We start from the raw sequence: 21467 nt of genomic DNA, 5'->3' as shown, positions 1-21467 counted from the left end.
GAAGTGTGCATCACGCGCGCGGTGTCACTCGCGATTCGCGCACGTGGTTAATTAAGCTCGCTCGCTCGTCGGGACTCACCCCGGTAACTTGATCCGCGCGCGATTCCCAGTCCACCGAGGTATGTAAATCGAGTTCTGCCGTTTCCTATGGCCTGGATCGTATAATTTTCCACCCGTGTCCGGGATCAGAGAAAAATAGCGGGGTGGACGCGAGAAAGGGAGAAAGAGGGAAAGGGAATAAGTGAAAGAGAGAGGAAAAACGGAACTCGGCGATCTCGTGTTCGCGAAGGTATTTTCGTTTCGGTGGGATTGCGGAGGCTTTAGTCCTTCGGATTATATTTCCATTACGCTGTTTGCCGAGTAAGTTACACTCTAATGTTACGCGATATATATATATATATATATATATATATATATATAATGCGAAGGATAATCCCTCTAAGAAAGGAACCGATTAACGACGAAACAATTCGCGCACGCGATAGCGGAACGTCTCTTTATTATACACGTTGAAATTCCGCGATAAGTAAACCGTTCATTTCACGCCACGTGTATTATCCCGTTTTCTCATATCGGAAGGGAAAATATATTTAATCCTCTGATGGGAATTTGCAAAATCCCCAATCGTAGAAAACAATCATCACGCGCGAGAATTCTCATTTTAAATCCCACAGATGCGTGTACAGCACGCGTACACGCATCTCTTAATGACACTCCTGTTGACAAATACATGTGTCAAATTCAGCTCCTCGTTTTATCGACAAACGTGCCAAAAACGACTCTGCTTGCGGATCCATCTTCGTCGTTCTCATCGGCATCGTGGTGCAGAAAATTCCGTTCGAGTTCCGCCAAACCGCCGGAATGTGCCCGGATCTTGTTACGAAGTTTAAAATGTAACGCTGACTGCCTGAATCCCGAAGGTCTTGCTTTCCTTTCTCCATCCTTTCTCTCAGGCATGCATTCTCATTTCCAATTAATTCCTTTATTTTCTTTCAACCGCATTCCTCCACGCGGCGAGACGTAGATACGTAGGTAGACGGAGGAGCGTCGGAGAAGCTCCGAATTAGCCCGGTAAATGTATTCCGAGCGTTATCGCCACAGTTGTATATATTCCAGACTGCTTCCGGTATAATAGCCTTCACGTCGCAAATTGTAGCCGACGAAGATATAAATCGACAAACTTACGGGTCAGCGGTACAAGCTCAACTCTTCTGTAAATTTCGGAGCGGACTCCGTTTGTCTCGGAAGAAAAATAATTTACGCTTTTCGCGTCAAATCCTTACCTCTCTCCCGCGTCTGTGTTTTTTTCAGACTGGCTCCACCAGCGCGAATTAATTTCTTCTCGTTTCTCCAGTCGCAGACTTTCTACAGATTTTCATTCTGATCGTGTCCCGGTCAAAAGCATTTCTGTTTTCCCATTTCAATTTCTCGTAGCGTTTTGTTCGAGATACACGACACTTAAATTTCTTTCGCGCAAACGTGATTACGCAATTCATACATTCCGTCACGCAAACAAGTGTTTTGCGAATTCACGTAGCCTAGTTATATCAAATCATGCAGCCCAAAGTCGATTGAACTTTCAGTGCTGTGTCAATTTCAAGTTGCGCAACTTGCATCAATTCTCTGTCTCATACTTGTAATATGAGTAGATACTAGGAAAATTCATATATTTTAAGTCAATAATAATAAAAAAATTTATAATATCCATAAATAGAGATTAGATATGAAGTCTCACGTTTTAATTTTTATTTTCGATATCTTTGTGTCTCACTTAACTTCAAGTTAAATTGCACAGAAAGAATTAAATTGTACATCCTTTTAGATGTGTACATGTGATTAATAAATTAATTTTAACTGCTTCTGTAAATATAATTCTCAAGAGATATGTTTTATTTTTCGTGTAAGCAACGATTTGCCGGAAGCTAAGCTGCCGCAAAACTGCATCGCGCTATATTCGCATTCCGGTGTAATTAGAAATAATACTTCCCAGCGCGGAGACCGCAACGGCGAGAGCAGCGTAATGTTGGAAGTGCACGGCGGCAAAAGAAGACCGAGAATGCAAAAGCGTGATACGTAAAATGTAAATTTCACGCATTCTTATTTTTTCTCGTCGCGGTAGCAACGCATAACACTTTTTGCGGGCCGTACAATGCACCGGGCAAATTTGAATCTACGACCGAACAGAACACGCGGGAATATACTTTAAACCCTTCGCATAATTACTCGTAACAGGATATAAACGGGAGCTCTAGTTGGTCCCAGTTATTTACGCCGAATCCGACTTTGGCCCACCACGCGCTTCTCTCGTGTCCCTGTATTTAATTCCCGCGAAAATTGTTGTATATGCGTCTAATTACTAGGCCGGATGACAAAAAGCGTTATCCTGGATGCGTAAAATTATCTATATTTGTCACACGCTTCTATGCGAGTTATTCGTCGTATACATCCTAGCTAAATTTTCACAAATTTTCAAGCCGTTTAAGTATTAATGATAAAGCAAATGCATAATAATGATTATCATCACTCATTAAGTCCAAAGTTACCTCACTAACGTCATGTACGATGTAACGCTCATTGAGTAGACGAGAGAGGATAAAATTTATAATGAATTAAATATAAATATAAAATTTCGATTAATCTTTTTTTCGTAATTATTTTCGCACTTGCTCGTTTTTCACTTTTGTTTTTTTTTAATCGCTACGTATGAATTTTGCACTAACATGTAATTTGACTTGTTTTCATTTGCTATTCGTTTCGTGTTTCGTAACGAAGAGAATTGCAATGTCATGTAACGAGAAATAAAGAAAAAGAGAGAGAGGAAGGGAAAGAGTTCCCAGTTTTCAAAGAACCACTTTTGTCTGGCGCTACCTTCCGTAACATTTCGTTGAATTTTTAGGGGTGCTCCGTGATTTGCAACGGATGCAAGAAATTTCATATTTCATGAGAGTCGGCACACGCCGTTCAGTGTGCTAGTACCGCGCTCTGGCGCTTCTAAGGATAAAAATTTATCTCTCAAGATGCCTCGTCTACTTGTTGGTTTCCGACAAAATTTTTCTAAAATGCAAGAATATTATGGTTGAAATTTATGAAGCGCGACTACCAATCTTTGCTAGTAACAGGTACGGATAAGTGAAAAGACACGGGCATTTTGCAAACGCTGTAGAATGAAGGGGGGAATCTGGCTATGGTCCAGAATAATCCTGAATTCCGTGGACGATGTCTATTCGCCGAGAGTAAAGTCATCCGTTTGACGACTTCTTTCCGTAAGTCGGTCATCCGACAATGCTAGCAGAGAATATATATGATTTCGGAAGGACTACTGTAGAGAAAAATTTTTACAAATATTACATTATTTATTTTGATTAGAATTATTCTGGTTTATAATATTGAAGTTCATGCAGGATATTATGCATGCATTATTATTCATAATATGCATAAATTTCAATGTTGTAAACTGGAAATTTTTAAATTGATACTTCTAGAACATTTTTATGTACAAGTTAAATGATATTTAATTCTCCTATACGTATTACATTTCTATAATAATGGTAGAATAAATAATAACGACGAATAATAACACTAATAGCAACAATGGCAAACAAGTAACATGTATATTACTATAATAATCGACTGAAAACGATATTGATACTGATTATAATAACAATGACCATGAACGCGTAAATTGAAATTTGTACTGTTATAATAGACAAGCACAGTAAGCTATTAAAGTATGTTTGTTCAATGCCCGATAAACGTCCATATGCTAACCAAACGAGTAATATACAGTTGTATTCATGTAATTTTAATTTGCGCAACCATTTTCTGTTAGAAAACGATCTTATTAGCATTGTTATCGCGACACAATTTTATTTATGCGCTATCAATTACAATAACGTGGGAAAGCTCAAAAAGTCGGATGAAAACTGGTGATTTCGTATCGAAATTGATATTGCACGTTACTGTAGCATTGATAGGAATCGCTTTTATCAATAATGGAAATATAAGCACACTCGCATAAACATACAAAATATGCTCCATATAAAACATGCATCACTATATCCTGGCTCATTCTAATTGTACACACGTATTGTTACGTGCAATATTATTTTCAGCCGATAAATTATATTACAATCAGAAATGCGAGATATATGAACTATATCTGCGATATAATATAATACTTGCGAAAAATATTAACTGGACAAAAATTTAATTTTACACAGTGCGTATGAATAATCGCAATAATGTCTTCGCTTCTAAAATCATTTTCGAAAACTCATATTAATGCCATGCAGAAATACATAATAATAAATTAACAATTTCGCATAATAAATTAATTAACAAAATAATTGTAATTCCCTGCGGATATTTCGATTTAAATATCTAATTTTCTAAAATTTACATTTTATTTAAATTGCATGTATTCAACGAGCATCGATAATGACGATGACGTTTTTACGGAGAACACTCTGAAATCCGCGAGGAGGGACCAGCATACGTCCGTCGGAAGCCGAATTAAGGATTATCGTGAGCGCATAGGACATCGTTGTATTACCAATAATAAACGCGGTATTACCAATATGGCTGTGCTCATAGTCAGCGAGTAATATGCGGTTGTTTACCGTGATCCCTCATTAAATATTCAAATGCATCGAGCGACGTCGATCGAGCGATACCCTCCCTGTGCGACGAACGATCAGTGGCGCGTACAGAATGTCGCACGAAAGCACTCGAAAACTTGCCCTCTCTCGTGGGTGAAAGCACTCGAAAAGTCGCGCAGGTACGTGAAATCGCACGATAATATAATATCGCCCTTCCTTGACAGGCGCGAAACTTAATCACGCGACCGGCGAGATTTTCTTCCTTTTTCTCTTTTTCCCTCAACCATTTTCGACACGCGAAGCGACAGCAATATCGTTATGTCGTCGTAAGATGTCGATCCCAAGGACCATGATGATCGGTGGACCGTGGTTTTTTCGGATTTTACAAGACGCCTTTACCACGTGACGCTCTTCACAACGTATAACGAAATCGCCTGTTTAAGGAAGCGACGCGAAACAGCGCCGGGTATTCGAATCTTCTCAGCTGCACCGAGGAATGTAATCTGGCGAATGCGAATTCTCGCGGAAAGTGGCTCATGGGTTTCGGGCTTTTAAATCGCCTTCTTGTGTAATGGCTGTCTCCTGTACTAACTGTAGCTCTCCATGCCGTTAAAAATATTAAACGCGAGGATAAAAAGCCTTTGTTAATAGTTCATGTGAACTTCCTCATAAATAATGGTAGAAGATAATATCACGATAAGGACGAAGTATCATCAAGTCGCTACACGACCCAAATTAACAAATAAATGATTTGCTTAATAAATGTTTGCTTATGTTTCTCATCACGTTTGTGTTCATTAAGCTGCTTCTATTGATCGCCATAACAATTAACGTGACCTCATTGAGACAATATATAGGGAGAGACGTAAACCTACATTCGCTGTTAAATTAAAAGTATATTAACCAATATTAATTAATATTGATTATAATAAAAGTGACATAGATTTTGCTTAACATCACTTATTTAAAGAATATATAATATATGATGTGCATTTAGATCAAGAATAAATCTAATTAAATATGAAAATTCTTATATTCACAGTCAAAGCGGGATCTTAGTGCTGAAATATTTCTCTGTGAATCTATATACAATACATATCTGATTCTGCATTCTGCAAACATAAAATTATTTCGGTTTTGAAACGCCATTATGAGCAATATGTACCAGAGTAATATCACTTTATTAAATTGATAAGCAATTTAATAACTTGTTTAAAAATTCGCCTGAATTTCATATGTGCAAAGTTTATCAAATTCACTGGGGAGCCCAATATTTGTGGCGCGATTAATTTATTCCGCCTAGCTCGTGCGACATCAAAGGGGCTATAGCTTGTTATCACAACGAAATAATACATTTTTAACGTCGCTAACCGCCGTAACCTTGTTTCTCCCGTAGATGTCATTGCTGGCGAATGAACCCGTTACTTTTTCCATTACTATTGCTGATTTCATTTTTGTTATTACTCCTCGTTGAGCCGCGTTTAACTCCGTTTACACTGTTGAAAACGGTCGGCCATTGTTTGCAGTCTATTCGTTTCCTTCCTGTTCCGTTTCAGTCTCTTTCCTTCTTTCTCGATACCGCCATTATCGCGGTAAATGGAAGGGTTATATGTACCTTGCCATCCATGGCGTTCTTATGCGAAGTAGTATAGTCAACTTGTTCCACGATGGTCTCTTTATAAATATCAGATGATTGGACTGTAGCTTTAACCCGCTTTTTAAAAAGAATAATTATCAGTTAAAAGGTTTTATATATTATACTTTTATATTATATATTATATATCGTTATTTATTTTTTTAATGCTTTGGGAAATATAAAATATTAACATCTTTTGATGTAAAAAAATTAATATGTAAATTGATACTATCTTGAAAATGTTGTAAATCAAATAACGAAAAATAAAAAAAAATTATTTATTAATAAATAAATAATGCACGATATAAATAAAATTTTTGTTCTAAATTTGAGGTATTAGCATTAATGAGTTAATTATGTATGCATTGCTGTGTTGTGTCAATTGTCTTTTCTCAAAATCTTTTGAAAATAAATGTATGTGCTATTACATAATTTAATTAAATTATTACAATTTATGTATCGATTATAGTTGCATTAATTATTGTTATATACATATATTATCATGATTATTTTTTATTCTGCTGATGCTAATCCAAATTCATATTCGGATTAGTGCGGGTTTGACGGCGATAGAATTATTCATGTGGTTGTTGCACGAATGAGCATTAACATCTGATTGATCGACGAAACCTATCATTACGCTAGAAATACGAAACTCCTCATCAGTTACCTTTCTCATAAATGTTTCTCTTGCAACGGTGAGGTGCTGCGTTATCCTTGTCTGAAAGAATGACACGTGAAACGTGCCCGGCGTAACCAACTCTCTACGTTACTCTGCACATGAAAAATATCCGTACTGTTTTGAGTATATAGAACGTATAAATGTTTCATCAATAGAGCTTAACTTGGCAATGTATCTTATTTCTCTCTTTCTCTCTCGTAAAGGAAATTAATAACAATCTATAGTGGTATAATTGCTGAAATTTATTTTACAACCGCGTAAAATTTACTGCACAGATATGTTATTCTCAGAGCGCGCGATTGTAACATACTTTCTAACTGCGGTATGCGACGAAATACGATTATGTATCGTTAATGCATTTAGTGCAAGCCCGTTCGAGCGTTTTCGAAAAACGCTAACCCACGCGACAACGAGTGCACTCGTGGCGCAGTAATTAATATTAATGCCGAGTTGCTTTCGGCTGAGTCAGCGACAGGACGCACCACTAGCTAACACGTGACGGCCCCGAACCGTCTCGACGCATCGAGCGCGACGGGTACCACGAGGGCAGAAAAGAATCGATAGTCATAAAGCACGCGAAAAACTACTGCTCGCTCGACGGAGGTGGAACGCCCTCGTCTCCGGTTTCTCTATTTCCGTCGTAACACCTTCCTACTTCTGTCTCTATCCCGATGGAATTGACTAGACTCTACACATCCGAACCAGCATCTCATATCTTGAAACAGATGACGAAGAGAGAAGCAGGGAGAGAGAAAAGAATAAGAACGTGAGAGGGAGGAGAGAATGCCCCGTGCACTCGAGGGTGAAATGCGCCCCGATGGCATTACATGTGGATTGTATAACCTTATACTAGAGAGAGTCACACCTCCCATACATGTAGATCCCTCTGTAGTTTCTACGTCGAGCGAACACTGGGGGTGCGAGGCAGTCACGCCATGAGTCGGAAGTGACCCCTTCCTCGAATCCCGCGCTCCGAACCCCATCCGGGGGTTGTAAAGACAAAAATCGGGACTCTTATCACCGGACAAATTTATCACCGTAAGTACCGTGAACGTGTATGTGTTTGCGTTCGCGCGCGTGAACATGTGCGAAGGGCACAAACGAGACGAGGAGGTGACTTTATCCAACGATTGTCCAGCCGCGGGCAACAATTATCTTTCCTGTGTTCCCTGAGTTCGCTACTGACGACCAATGAAGATCGGAGATATTAAAGATTATACGGGCCAATCTGATTAAAAACATTTTCTCGACCCGCAGAATTGTTAATAGATTTCTTATAGATCGTTTTCTCTTCCTGCAGAAATATCTACCTATTTCTTCTAACAATAGCTGTCCATTAACTCCCGCTTTTTTACAATGTCCACTTTCTCTAATCCGATTCTCTTTGCTCTTTATTGCTCCTTTTATTTTTCTCTTCATTTATTTCATGACATTGTAGCCTTTTATCTATTATTGTCGTTCTTCTTCCATCTTTTTTTGTTTTTTTTTTCTTTATATATAATATTTAATTACATTCTCTTATAATTGTATAATTTTTCATGATTTTATAGACATTTATAAAGCATTAATCCTTAATGCACTTCATTAGAAAAAGAAATAAAATAAGAAAATAAAATTAAAAAAAAAGAAGATAAAAATAAGATAAAAATTTTAAAAGGTTCTTTGTAGATAAAATTCTTTCATATATGTAAAATTTAAACGATAATGTATAAAGCAAAATGGTTTGGCAAGCTTTTGATCGTCAATGAGATTGCCTAATTGTGAGCAAAAGATGATTAATAAGAGATTGATAAAGGATAACTGGAAAAGGAGTTAATAAAGATTGAATAGCAAAGGTGAATAAAGTATGTTCGGAAGCAATTTCATCCGAAAAATTTTCTCGTCTTCCAGCTGAGAAGCTTTCGTTTTCATATATGTAGATGGTGCCATTTAAATTCCGAGAAGAGCAAAGCGTATGGCAATTCGTCAATGTCAAGGCAATGCGGCTGCAGTCGTGCATATACGTATCTTGGCGGCGTGTAACGAAACAGCGATATTGAGTTTTGAAGTAGTTTAACCACAAAAGAAACTTTCTTAGATAGTGATGCAAAGAGAAAGAGAGAAAGAAATAAATGAGGTGAGAATATCGATATATAATGTATTGTGGATTATAAAAACTAGAATGAGAAAATGCAGTTAATCCATTTTATTTACATTTTACATTTCAAAACTATTTCAAATATCCAGTAAAAAATATACAATTATATATTCTGAGTTCCTCAAAAGTCCATCGATTCAAATGGAGATTTAAGATACTTTGATATACTATCGAAAGCAATTAAGAAATGAGTTAGATTTTTTGAAAGATAAATCATCAAGATTATTAATTCTCTCCTTTGAGACGAGTGGATCTAATTTTGTTGAATTTTCCTTATCTTCACGGGCTTTTAATGGGAACTTTCCGTTATTTCGAGCAGAAGGCGGAAGCTCCGACGCGAGCGTTAGCATGGAGTTCACGTAGGAAGAGCTTTGGAAACTTATTCTCGCGGTACGTACGATTATTTCGTCGGTTCGTCGAAATAATCGTGCGGGAGCCGTTGTTAACGATCGTTGTTCTATCCACTTCCATCCGTGGCAAAACGCGAGTCCAGACGTCAGTTTAAAGTCGCATCAGCTCGAACTTCCTGCGGTCGGATGTCTAATTATGCGCTCATTTCCGCGACGAATAAAGGAGAAATAATTCTATAGATATCGCATTTCTCCCGTGGATACCTGTAATTAGAGAGCGAGGATCATATCGGGCGAGAACATACATTCAGCCCGCGCGCAGTTTATATCCACGTCAAAAAGAAACGTGAGCACCGTGGTTAATATCTCTGCTACCTGTAATAACGCGAACGATCGGCATTCTGTATTTATTCTCATTCTCACGATATTACAGTGGTTATTTGCGAGTTTAAAGCTCCAGAGATTTAAACGGAAGCGACGGAGCTAGTGTCTTAGAGACGTAGTTATTTATGTATATTTTTATATAGATGATCAATGAGAGAAGTAGAGTAATAATTTTATTTACAAATTATAACTAGCTATTGATAATTACACGGAAGAAATGATTTTGCTAAAGCATCCCAAAATTTGGCTATACATACAGATTTGGCAATTTTATTGGACTATCAAAACATAAGGATCTTCAAACTGATTGTTAGAACGTCAAAACTTTTTATAGCTCATCTTGCTTGAGTTTCCCATATAATTATTTTAATGATCCAACAAAATTATTTTTAGTTCTGTATCTTTTTTATAGATTGACTTGATCAAAAATACAAACTTAAAAAAATACAAACAATATCTATATGACTGTTCACAATAGACCGAGATTGCTCAAATCGCTTTCCATTGAATCTACCATTTGATACGCTTTTGAAGTAACCACGACACGCAGTCATGAAAAGTGCACTCGGGAATCATGGACTTTTCATAGCTGGATCGCGCCCGAGAGAGCGACGATTTTCGGAATAGCATTGAAAGAGCGAAACGCGGAGGTAGAACGTATCGCGCTACTCTCTGTTGTCGCTGGCACGACAATTAAACTCGAGGATTACAGCCGCGGACTAGAACCCGCGGTACGTCGTATCGTTATAATGGAAACGTTAATGTCGAGCGTCGCTCTTCCAGTCACGTGAAGCTCATCTGAATACGATAATGCTCGGCCGGGTCGGCCGACCATTGCCTTACCGTGTCCCTGGCTTTACATTCTCCAAGGCTTTAATTCCAAATGCAACGGTGTATATAAGGAGAACATCCACTTCGTGTAGCGTGACCAGATACGAGTCTTAACCTATTCGGACAGGTAGTATGGGATAAGATAAGAAGGACTGTCAGGTACTTCTCTTTATTGGGATACAATCTAGTTCGGTTAATCAAACGCGCAGTCTCGTAAAAGAAATGGACTTGTCATTGGCGTGGGTTATCGAACGTGACCATCGCGTTGTAACGTAAAACTCTGTCCCTGTCGATGTGAAACCACAAACACATTAATCAGACGAACACTAATGTTTTTCTCGATAGTTCCTAGTGTACCTGGTCGATTCTGTAAACACTTCGACTTTAGGAAAAGATTACTCGCAGGCCACCTGTTCGCAAATATTCCCTCGGAAACCAAGTACCAAGTACCATTTTCAACAATAATTTAACAACGTATTGCGAGTGAAAATTACTATTTAACGAGACTTAATGCACTCTTCCTTTACGAGGTATTAATGCACAACCTTTTGGTTAGCGGCTTATCTCTCTTTCTTCTCTATTAGAAGCGTCATATTTCGTTGATCGACGACAGCCAAACGTTTGAAGACATTTCTAGTTGGAACAATCGCCGAATAACTACATGGCATATTCGGAAAATGGAATGCGCATAAAGTTTGTTCGATGTGAATACATGACTGAGAAGAGTTAGCTGGTCTCTCTCTCGCGTGATAAGTAGAATAGTTTAAAACAACTATCCGCGCACGTTGAAGCACTTATAACTTTTACTACCGGGTCCTCAGGCGAATTATTGTGACAGGATGATAAGCAAATTATTCAAATATAATCAAATTATTCGACGAAATTAAATATTGCTGCATAACGTGATAATAGTATCTTAACACATCTTTTTGGATTTCAGTGTTTCTAACTAATTCACATCCATTTGTAATTTTACAAATTTGAATTTTATATGTCTTATTATTTATTCATTTTATCATTATTCACATTATTACTATAATTTGTCACTTTGTTGAAATTATAATACAGAATGTTAAAATATTGGCTCTTTTTCGATCGTTCTCATTACAGTATTATCTTTTATGTCGTTAAATAATGTCGATTCATCTTGCAGACTTAATGACCAAAAAATACATAAAAGCTGATAATTAATCATGTTTAACTAAAGGATGCAATCACGTTTCATGAATTGGCAAACATTCGCCGGAACCTAGTGTGGTGGGATACACAAACGTTGGAAGCCGGGTCAATAGAAGTCGCGTTTAACGTCGCGAACGAATATAAAGGACTTCCACGGTTAATTCCTCCTTTATCCAAGCTGGAAAGCTTAACCGTCCGTTCTGGCGCAAAGGAGTTTGCGGTACTATATCGCCTAGAAGCTGAAAGCGACTAATTATTTTTTATTTCAACCGTCGCGGTCGCCAGACAAAGGCTCTATTGCTCGTCGCGCGAGCGCGACCATGGACAATTTTATACTCGATTCCTCGGTTACCCTCTCTTTCTCTTTCTGCTTGTGTATTTTTACGTTACCTTCTTGCTACCCACGTTAATCTCACGTTCCAGACAGAACTACTTTAGACTGATTTTCTTTACCCAGTTTTTCCCGCTGATTCGTTAAGACATCGTCTGAAGCAATTTCTTGAAAATTAAATCTTCATACATGTAGAATCGTTATCCATATTATAGTTAAATCTTGTTCCAGGAGCTATTTTCAATTTTTCGTTAAAAAAAAATTTTAAACGAAAAATTGAAAATAGCTCTTGGAACAAGATTTAACTATAATATGGATAACGATTCTACATATATGAAGATTTAATTTTCAAGAAATTGACTTTTGTTCGTCTAAATTTGCTGATTGAAATTCCTCATAGGACAAAATATAGAAAGTCTTTATTCTTTGAAATTAATATATGTATAATCAAACATACTTAGATATGAGTGGTAATTTAATTCTTTGAATAAAATAATATTTTGTTCCATTCCAATTTCCATGTGTGTTAAAATATAAATCAATCACTTCTGTGGCTAGTTTCGAAATAAATAACATTTATATTAATGTATACACACACTTGTTTAATAAATAATAAACTGAGCCAAACATCTTCATGATTTTAATTGTTTAATTCCATTGTTTTTGTTACATTTTAAGTTGGAGCACAGGGGTGATCGAGAAATGATAAAAATAACTCAAATTGAGTACAATTTAATATGAATTAGACATTATAATCATTGTAAACAGGTGAGAAATATGGGAATAGGATTTATGTAAAATAAATCTTGATCGTAGTTTTTACTGTCTATCTATTTTACATGTAAAGAAGAGAAAAATTTATTCCTATTAGGTCACATTAAAAGATCAAAAGATCGCAACGTGTATCTCTTAGATGCGTATACAATTTATGGAAGATGCATATGCATGTACATCCCAGAGATACATATCTTAATTTCATGCATTTAATATTGAGATTCTAGATTCGAGATACTAATTCTTGTTAAGTGGAAAAAAAATTGATGATGCGGAGAAAATTAATGGTACTGTGTTAGCTGACATAGCAAATTTATATCGGTTGATGCAACTGTTTCATCAATTAGTTTCCAACATCTCGAATTAGGATTATATATTTATATGTATACTTATATATATATATATATGTACATATAAGTCTGTTCTCCACAAGTATCGGATGGCAATGATCGCGCGAGCAAGAGCGAAGACGAAGCGCTTGAATGCCGAGAGTCAGGGACAAAGCGACTATTACGCGCGGAAAGTGCCGCTGAATTATTCAGGCTATTCTTCTGTTATGCACAGGCGGTAGAACAAAGAACTGTGATACATCAATATCTTGCAAGTGGAATAACTAATATCGTTTTACGTGCCGTGTAATTACATATTATATAGGCGCCGTCAAGAAATAGAACAATGACGGCGCATATATCGAACCGCAAAATAACGTTGCACGCCCCGGTTTGCGTAACAATGATATAACAGGTGAAAACAGAAGAAAACCGATCAGCGTGTGCGCGAATTTGCCAAATGGAATTTTCGAAATAAAGCCGGAGCTCTGGTGTAACTATGGTAATGACTCCGTGCAAAAATGGTACGGGCAAAAGGGCACGAAAGGAAAAAGCGTTTGCACGCGATGAACCGGCATGACGACGAGCCGATAGCTCTGAAAAGCGGAGGGCCTCGGGGCGGATTGCACGAAAACGATGACGCGCAGGCGAGTATCATCGATTCGACATCGCCGTAACTCGTTTGCTCGAGTAACGGCGCAGTGCGGTAAATCCGCCGAGAAACAACAAGCGCGTTTTGTTGAACTCGGCAGAAATAGCGAATTAAACGATCCTATCTTATCGTCGCTAGAAGCGATAGCGATGATTGCCCATTCGGTTCTTCGCTGTCATATCCAGTCATTATTCGATTCACCGAGGCAAACTCGATGATCACGCACTTGGCTTCGTTCCATCAAGTGCCTTCTCGATATTTACGGTAATCAATAGAATGATTACATTGTTAGATATCAAAGGAACAATATGGTAACCCAATCCCTTGAGTTAAAAATAACATTTTATTATTTTTAACTTCCATGCACGTCAAAATATAAATCCATCTATTTCTGTGGTTAGTTCAGTTGGTTCAGTTTATGGTTAGTTTAAATGTCCTTAATAATGCACGCACTTAATAAATAATAAATTAAATTTCAGTAAATTTAATATATTTTCTTGATTAGATTATTTAACTCTATTGTTTTTTTAATCAACGACATACTGAATAGTAGAATGGCTATTTATAGGAATGATAAAAAATAACTCAAATTAGGTATAATTTGACATTATTAATTTAACAGTATGATAGATAAAAGTCTTATTAACTGAAGAATTAAACAATCAAATAAAAATTAGATGACACAACTAAATACTAAAATATTTTCATTACCTGGAATGAAAGAGGGATATTTTATTATATATTCAAAAGAGAAAAAGGATGAAGTATATAAAGTTGACAAATTTTTTTTAGAAAGACACCTAAGATAGATAGAGTTCCATGTCTTAATATATCTATCTTGTCTCACATTTTTATCTTGTTATTCGCTATGTGTTCATTAAATCCTTCAAGTTGTTTAATATGTACTAAATTAATTCTTCTGTGATCTTCTATAAACACAGAATTTCAAATGTTTTTTATTGTAATCTGGATCATTATTTGTGTGGCATTTAGCCGGTGTTTGACTTCCACCGTACAATTTTGCATCCCTCGCACGGTTGCGTCTCTTTCGGCCAATTGAAAGACAGCGACGAAAATGACAAGCTACACAAACACGTGCGCGTGGCACGAATTAATTAAAACACAGCAGGGTGAGACGCGGCGTCGCGTCGGCGCCGACTCACGGTGTTCCGCCTGTGATAAAGGACAGGGAAGCGTCGTTATTAATCCGCGTAAAATTAATGTCTGCTTATAATGAATTTCAACTTCGTTCCGGGAAAGCCACCGTAACGCGGAGGGCTACTCTGTCTCTCTTTCTCCCTTTCTCTCACTCTCTCTCTCTCTCTCTCTCATTCTCGTAACGCCCGAAACGCGGACACTGCATAAATTAAAGATACCTCAGTGTGCTGCCTCGACTCGCAAGAAGTTTTAACGATAGCGCTTTTTTAGGTGCGTTATTACGCCGCTCTTAGATAAGTCAGTATTAAAATAAAGTCTCGGTGCATAACGGGGGCATTCCTATTTTCTCTCTCTCTCTCTCTCTCTCTCTCATATCGTCCTTCTATGCATGTCCTCCTCGCGCATATGTCCATTATGCAGTGAACTATCGCACTTTACGGTGTAATTTAATTTCTGGGTCTTAGTATGTTATAACACGCATATTCATCGAGACCTTGTTAAAAATTTTACTATCCCACTTTCCTACGTGAAATATGATAAGGAGATGAGACTTCGAGTCTCGTGATTGCGCGGACTTATCAAACTATATGCAAAGTTTAATAATGGATCCCGATCGATAAACGACAAAGTCCGCACAATTTGCAAAGCGGATTGCAAAATTTCGCGAAAGTGGAAGTAATATTATTGGACATTTGATGAATAGATTAAAATTTTTATTTTTGAAAATGATTCGTGAAACAACAAAAAATTGGAACGAATTTGTTCATGTTTCTGTGCTCTTATATTTCGCTTTTACCAACTCAGAAATAGTCTGTGGAAAGGATATCAACGGAAGTTACAGTGAAATTAGCTTGTCATATCCTCAGAAATAGCGCTCTCAGCATTGTCTGGTACAAGAACAACATAACCCGCGCTAACACGGTAATACATAGCCCGCACGAGAAGGGTGTCTCTTAATGTCATTTAGAGCAAGAACAAGGTAGTTTTGGGGTTACACTGACTGATAAAGTGGCATTGTTCGCATAAAGTCTCTAATCCGTGTGAGATTATATACATCATGTAAAGAAATTCTTAATGAAGATGATTCATAAGGAACCTAAAAAGCTGAAAGTAAATAATATCCGTCAAAGAACAAATGCAACATAGAACATGATATTATTTTTTATAGCAAATTATCATCAGTTTTCAATTTTTTGCAAAATTTTTTTTCATCAATCTATAATTGCTTTCTATATTATTATCTTTCATTATTTTTTTATAACTGAAAAATTGTCATGTCCTGAAAAATTTTTTTATAGAAAAAAACTAAACATTTATTTCTTATGTAAGAAGAAAGATTTACAAAAAAATAGCCTACCCAATTTTGATATAATGCATTACAACGTTCGATAACTTGTAATAATTTTTATTATTACGAGATATCAAACGTTGTAATGCATTATTATCACAAGTAGACCTGTGTCGATTGTTCAAAATTCTCGATGCAAATTTTAGTACAACCGTTAGGTTATCGTAAGCGAAGGGCCTACAATATTCGTGATCGTTGCTTCGAACTTAGTGAGTTTCGTGAAGAGGCGACGGCTCCGACAGCTATGCAAAGCCAAATCCCGGTGCAATTAATTCTCGGGCGAAATCGAAGCACGATTCTCTCGATGGAATATAATCGCGCTCTCCTGACCGGCGTCACGACCAAAGGTGACTCGTCGAGAGAAAGGTCGCTTATCTCTCTTGAAGCCGATCGTGTAATTCAACGGTCGAAGCTGGAATACATACGGAAAGCGAGGAAGTTATTGTTAGGCGATAGACGTAGTGAAATGAGAACCTAGCAACGATCGACAAATATCGTTCAACGCATCGTCGCGTTTCTCACGATTAATCGGACGAGTTTTACACTCGTCCGATGCATCGACAATCGAGTCACTTTTCTTCTCGAGTTGAGGATAATAGCGTAGCGTCACATCGTTAACGCAAAACGCATTCGTTATTTCCCGTTTGTTCGGTCCCAACTGCGTCAACCCATTGTATTTTAACGATTTCAATGACAATCACATGGAAGGACAACGTCCTACGTGCACGTTTTTTGCTCTGCACAAATTTGACGCTAATCGATATCTCCGGAAAGTGTTAAGTAAAAAAAAAAATATGTTTAGAAAAAAAGAAATATGAATAATTGTCACTTTGAAAGGAGAATTAATATTCAGGCAGGATGTTAGCGTGATTTAAATCACGACGCGTAATTTATTTGTAGAATGGTATACGAGCTAAGATCATAAATATTACAGCTTCAGAAAATACGGTGGAAGGGAAGAAGACGACATCGATTTTCGCTTGTAATGCTCTAAAAACCACACACAATGTGTTACACTGGTGTGTTGTGGGCAGCTTTCCCTTATCTAATCCTCTTAGGATGATCTCGAAACTCGGATTCGCCTCGGACCTACGTCACTCGTAGCTTGTTTCTGACAGGGCATAACAATTTCCACCAGATGAACATTACCAGTTTACCAGTTTACTTTGCGAGGTATATGCAGAATCAGGAAGCAGACCCAAGTCCTTCTTCGTCTCTTCCCCCTTCTCCAATTACGAAAGCTCGCGAGGTTTCCGTAGAAAGTTTCGGTTTGCCCGACGCTTCTCGTACGCGCGTCGCTGACTAAACTGTTTAGACGTGTCCTAGGACGGGTGAAAACTTCGAAGTGACGTTCGAATTTTGGTACTTACCATGTCGGGTAAAGATATTGAAAGCTGTAAAGGATCGACAGGCTAGTGAAAGGGTAAGAAGGTAGACATTACGGCTGGGTCGCGAGTTGAGAAATATACTTCGTCGTGTCGGGAAGTTAAAGAAGTTAAGTGATATATTTATAAATGTGTGTGGACATTCGATACGTGCAAAGTGAATTGGTTTCTCAACATTGATGTTCTATTCATATAACTTTAATATTTCATAATAAACTATTAATATACCCATCATTTTTCGAAATAAGTTATAATAATTTCAAAATTTAATTCTATAAATAAATTTTAAAAGTTCATTTAGCAATTTTAGTCGTCAATTTATAACTCAATATGCTTTTTGCTTTTGATTTGGCGAAGTAATCACAAAATAGCATTTGCTGTCATCAAGCCACATTCTATCTAAGTTTAGACGCATCAATATTTCGCTATTGATTTAAGTACGGAATAACCTCTCTCATTTCTGCACAGAATATAGTCCCGGTTTTATTCTATGAATTAATATGTACCTATAAGAAATCTTCATCTTACAAACTGTCTACGAGTAACATTTACGAGTTCACGAACGCAGAACGAGACAAGACCGGCGCAGCATCTAGAATGTTCTAGCCTCCACATTTAATCTGGTACTGAAAATTTCAGCTCGTCTCTGCCTAGGAATTCTTGCTCTTAACCTTTTTGCTCTTCACATCCATTCCCATTCTTCTATCAGCGGCGACAACAACGACGACGACAACGGCAATGACGACAAAGTTAGATACCGACCTCTACTAGTCGTTACATGTGCATACTTATGTACTCTACATACACATATAGTCTGCTACGCTTAAAAAATATAAGAGTTGAGCTTAGACCCTCTAAGGTAGCTCCGCAATTTCTTCTCAGTTTATCTGTAACGGATTGAAAACGCGTCGAATTATTAAAATCGGAAACTCAATTTAAGTATATAAAAATATCGATTTTGTTTTTTTTTTTAATATTTAAAGAACAATTTTAAATACCAGTTAACATTATGTATCTAACGAAAAACTGATTTGTATAAAAAACGATAAAACTTATATATGTAAATGTAATATTTTATAACAATCTTTTCATTTAAATGAAACGATATATTGTAATTAAATGATTCAAAAATATTGATATTTATATCAATACTTATCAACTCTTCATGGAATAATTTAATAAAACGATACATATATTATTTGATGTCATAAAAGCATTTTTTAAATCGTACAAGATTATATTAAATTATCGATTTTATTAAATTCTCGAAATGCACAGTTTATAAAAGTCGTCGGTTTTTGGCTCGAATATGTCAAGAGGAGACGAGATGAAGGAAAGTAGAAAAGGAGGGTAAACTAGCAGACATCGTAACAAAATATATCTTCCATTATTTGAGCATCTAGCACGATCTACTTCCAATTCTTAGGATCATCCAATCGCAGCACAATTTTCCAAGCTTTGCCAACCCTCGTCACTCCTGAAAGCTTGAGCCGAAGGTCGACGCGATACTTTTCTGTAAAAAGATCCGCGGTAGGTCGAGTAACTATGGTATCGTTTTTTTAATACTTCTTTGTACGCTTAGCAGTAGGTCAAGAGATTTACCGATTTAAGCGTGAAAGAAGTCTCGCATTTGAAAATGTTCTCTATTCAAGTCGGGCTACACATCAGTAGCGAGTAATATTGAAGTAGCACTTGTTCAGGAGTTTCCGATCTAACATGATCTAACAAGCAAACCTTTGCAATAACTCTTTCATCTATTCTCTTAGAAACTTAAAACTATAGAAAAACTTAGAAAATTCTATCATAAAAAAAGAGGGAGGGAGGAAAGAGGAAAAGAAAGAGATATGTAATATATTGTCATAATTAATCATAAATTTAGCGAGAAAATAGATCATGATGTTGTCAATTTCAATAAATAAATGTTTCAATTTGATATGGATTGATATTGACATCACCAAAATTAAACAAGTAAATTACATACAAAAGGAAAATTCATGATAGTAATAGAACATAAATAATCCTCCATTTTTTTTCATATAAATTTTATAAATAAATGAAATTTCACCTTTTCTCTTGTCTTTTTAAACTATACTCATGTATCAATATCCATAACTCAAAATCATTCCTTGATGCTTTTACTCCGAAAAAGCGTATTCTATGTTCTTTTATTATCGACAATATAATCGAACACTCGAGGAATCGTTGTCGTGCATTTCCAGTGACATCGCATCGATAGCACCCCCAGGCGACGACGTATATACTCGCAATTGACATTTATGCGATCTCACACGAGCTTTCTCTCTCTTTTTCTGTTTCAGTCGCTGCTCTGAAGCTACTTCACATAAATGTTCCGGCGTACACCCTCAGGGGCAGGAGTGCGCTTCTAGAATGCAGGTGAGAATGTTCGCCATAAGCTACACAAATGTCAACTGCTTTCTGCGTGCGCGAAATAGTCACTATGTCGGCATGCAATTTTCTTAGATTATTGTAATGCTTTATCTTATAAATGTATTATCAGGATTTTATCCTCTCGATAATAACGACATACATGCACTTTGAAAAGGAAATGGTTTCGAATCCCGAAATAGTATTTCATAATATTGACAAATATATTGGTAGATAGATATAACGTATCCACGAAGTCCATCATATGCAAATTACTTCAGAAATTATTAACGCACGACTAATTTTGTAATTGAAAATACATTGACTTAAATAGTAGTTTAAGGATTTAATCTATCAATGTTTAAATGTAAAGGTAATCTTAACTGTCTTTATTTTCATTGTATCTTCCTCTTAAGTTCAATTTCCGTGTTTCCAAAAATATCCGATAATCTTTGCAAGATATATTGACATAAATGTCTTAAAACTGTTATTTAGAAATTTCTAGCTTTCTGTATTAACATTGTAATTTGCTTCTATAACTTTTAGCATTTGGAACTTTTTTTGTACACAATACATTAAGCTAAATATTACAACATTATAATTTCACGTTATATTTAAGATAATTTACAATTTCAGCTTTAAATTTATCTTTTCATACGTATGATAAATAATAATTTATTTAATATTTGACACAATATTGGATATGAAAAAATAAATATTACTTAATATTAATCAGTTAAACAAAAAATCTAATGCAAGTAACTACTAATAATGAAAATACATTATCTTCATAATTTATGACCTTATTTACCTAATCTTAAAAAAAAAGTATATTCATGCTTTTAAAGAAATCTTAAACAACTATTATTTCTTGTAATTTACATTTGTTTTCTTTCTCGATAAAGTACTCAATTATGAAAATATGGAGAATTTTTCGCCGTAAAAAGTCAAAGCTTTTATCGGCTTTTGTTCACAAAGCACAGTCGAGTTAAACAGATACGCACCGCCGAGATGTGTTTTGCGAATTATCGATCGATACACTCTTATTTTATATTTGCAAGAGATATAATGCGCATCTTATTGAAACAAGACGCTACTTTACCCTCATTACATAATTTCTGCATTCCTCTTGTCGGCATACCTATTAGCTTCCTTTTGTTCCGGCACATCCTCCCTCATTATTCTCTCCAATTACAACATCCGATTTTACGTACCTAACAAAATCTCGTTCAGCGAAGTTTGTTAAAAAATCTTTAATATCCTTTTTCAAACATTAAGTTCAGGATCGCTAAAAGCCAGTTGAGAAAA

The 21467-nt window shown here is 36.4% G+C and overlaps 2 protein-coding genes across 4 annotated transcripts in view; one reads left to right on the top strand and one right to left on the bottom strand.

The window, feature by feature from the left end:
* The window catches only part of Rh5 (Rhodopsin 5), a 273046-nt gene that overhangs the window by 52775 nt on the left and 198804 nt on the right, over positions 1-21467 (bottom strand). The window lies entirely within an intron of this gene.
* The window catches only part of LOC105150411 (cell adhesion molecule 2), a 95961-nt gene that overhangs the window by 18172 nt on the left and 56322 nt on the right, over positions 1-21467 (top strand). For all 3 annotated transcript variants that reach the window (XM_087410833.1, XM_011063462.2, XM_087410832.1), the window contains exon 3: positions 20093-20168. In XM_087410833.1, coding sequence (XP_087266959.1) covers positions 20093-20168 — 76 coding nt within the window. The remainder of the gene's footprint in view (positions 1-20092; positions 20169-21467) is intronic.

Source organism: Acromyrmex echinatior, chromosome 10 (genome assembly GCF_024713525.1).
Source record: "Acromyrmex echinatior isolate Ae372 chromosome 10, ASM2471352v2, whole genome shotgun sequence".
In the NCBI taxonomy this organism is placed as follows: Eukaryota; Metazoa; Arthropoda; class Insecta; order Hymenoptera; family Formicidae; genus Acromyrmex; species Acromyrmex echinatior.
The sequence above is the reverse complement of the archived record's forward strand: the minus strand, read 5'-3'. Positions and strand labels throughout refer to the sequence as shown.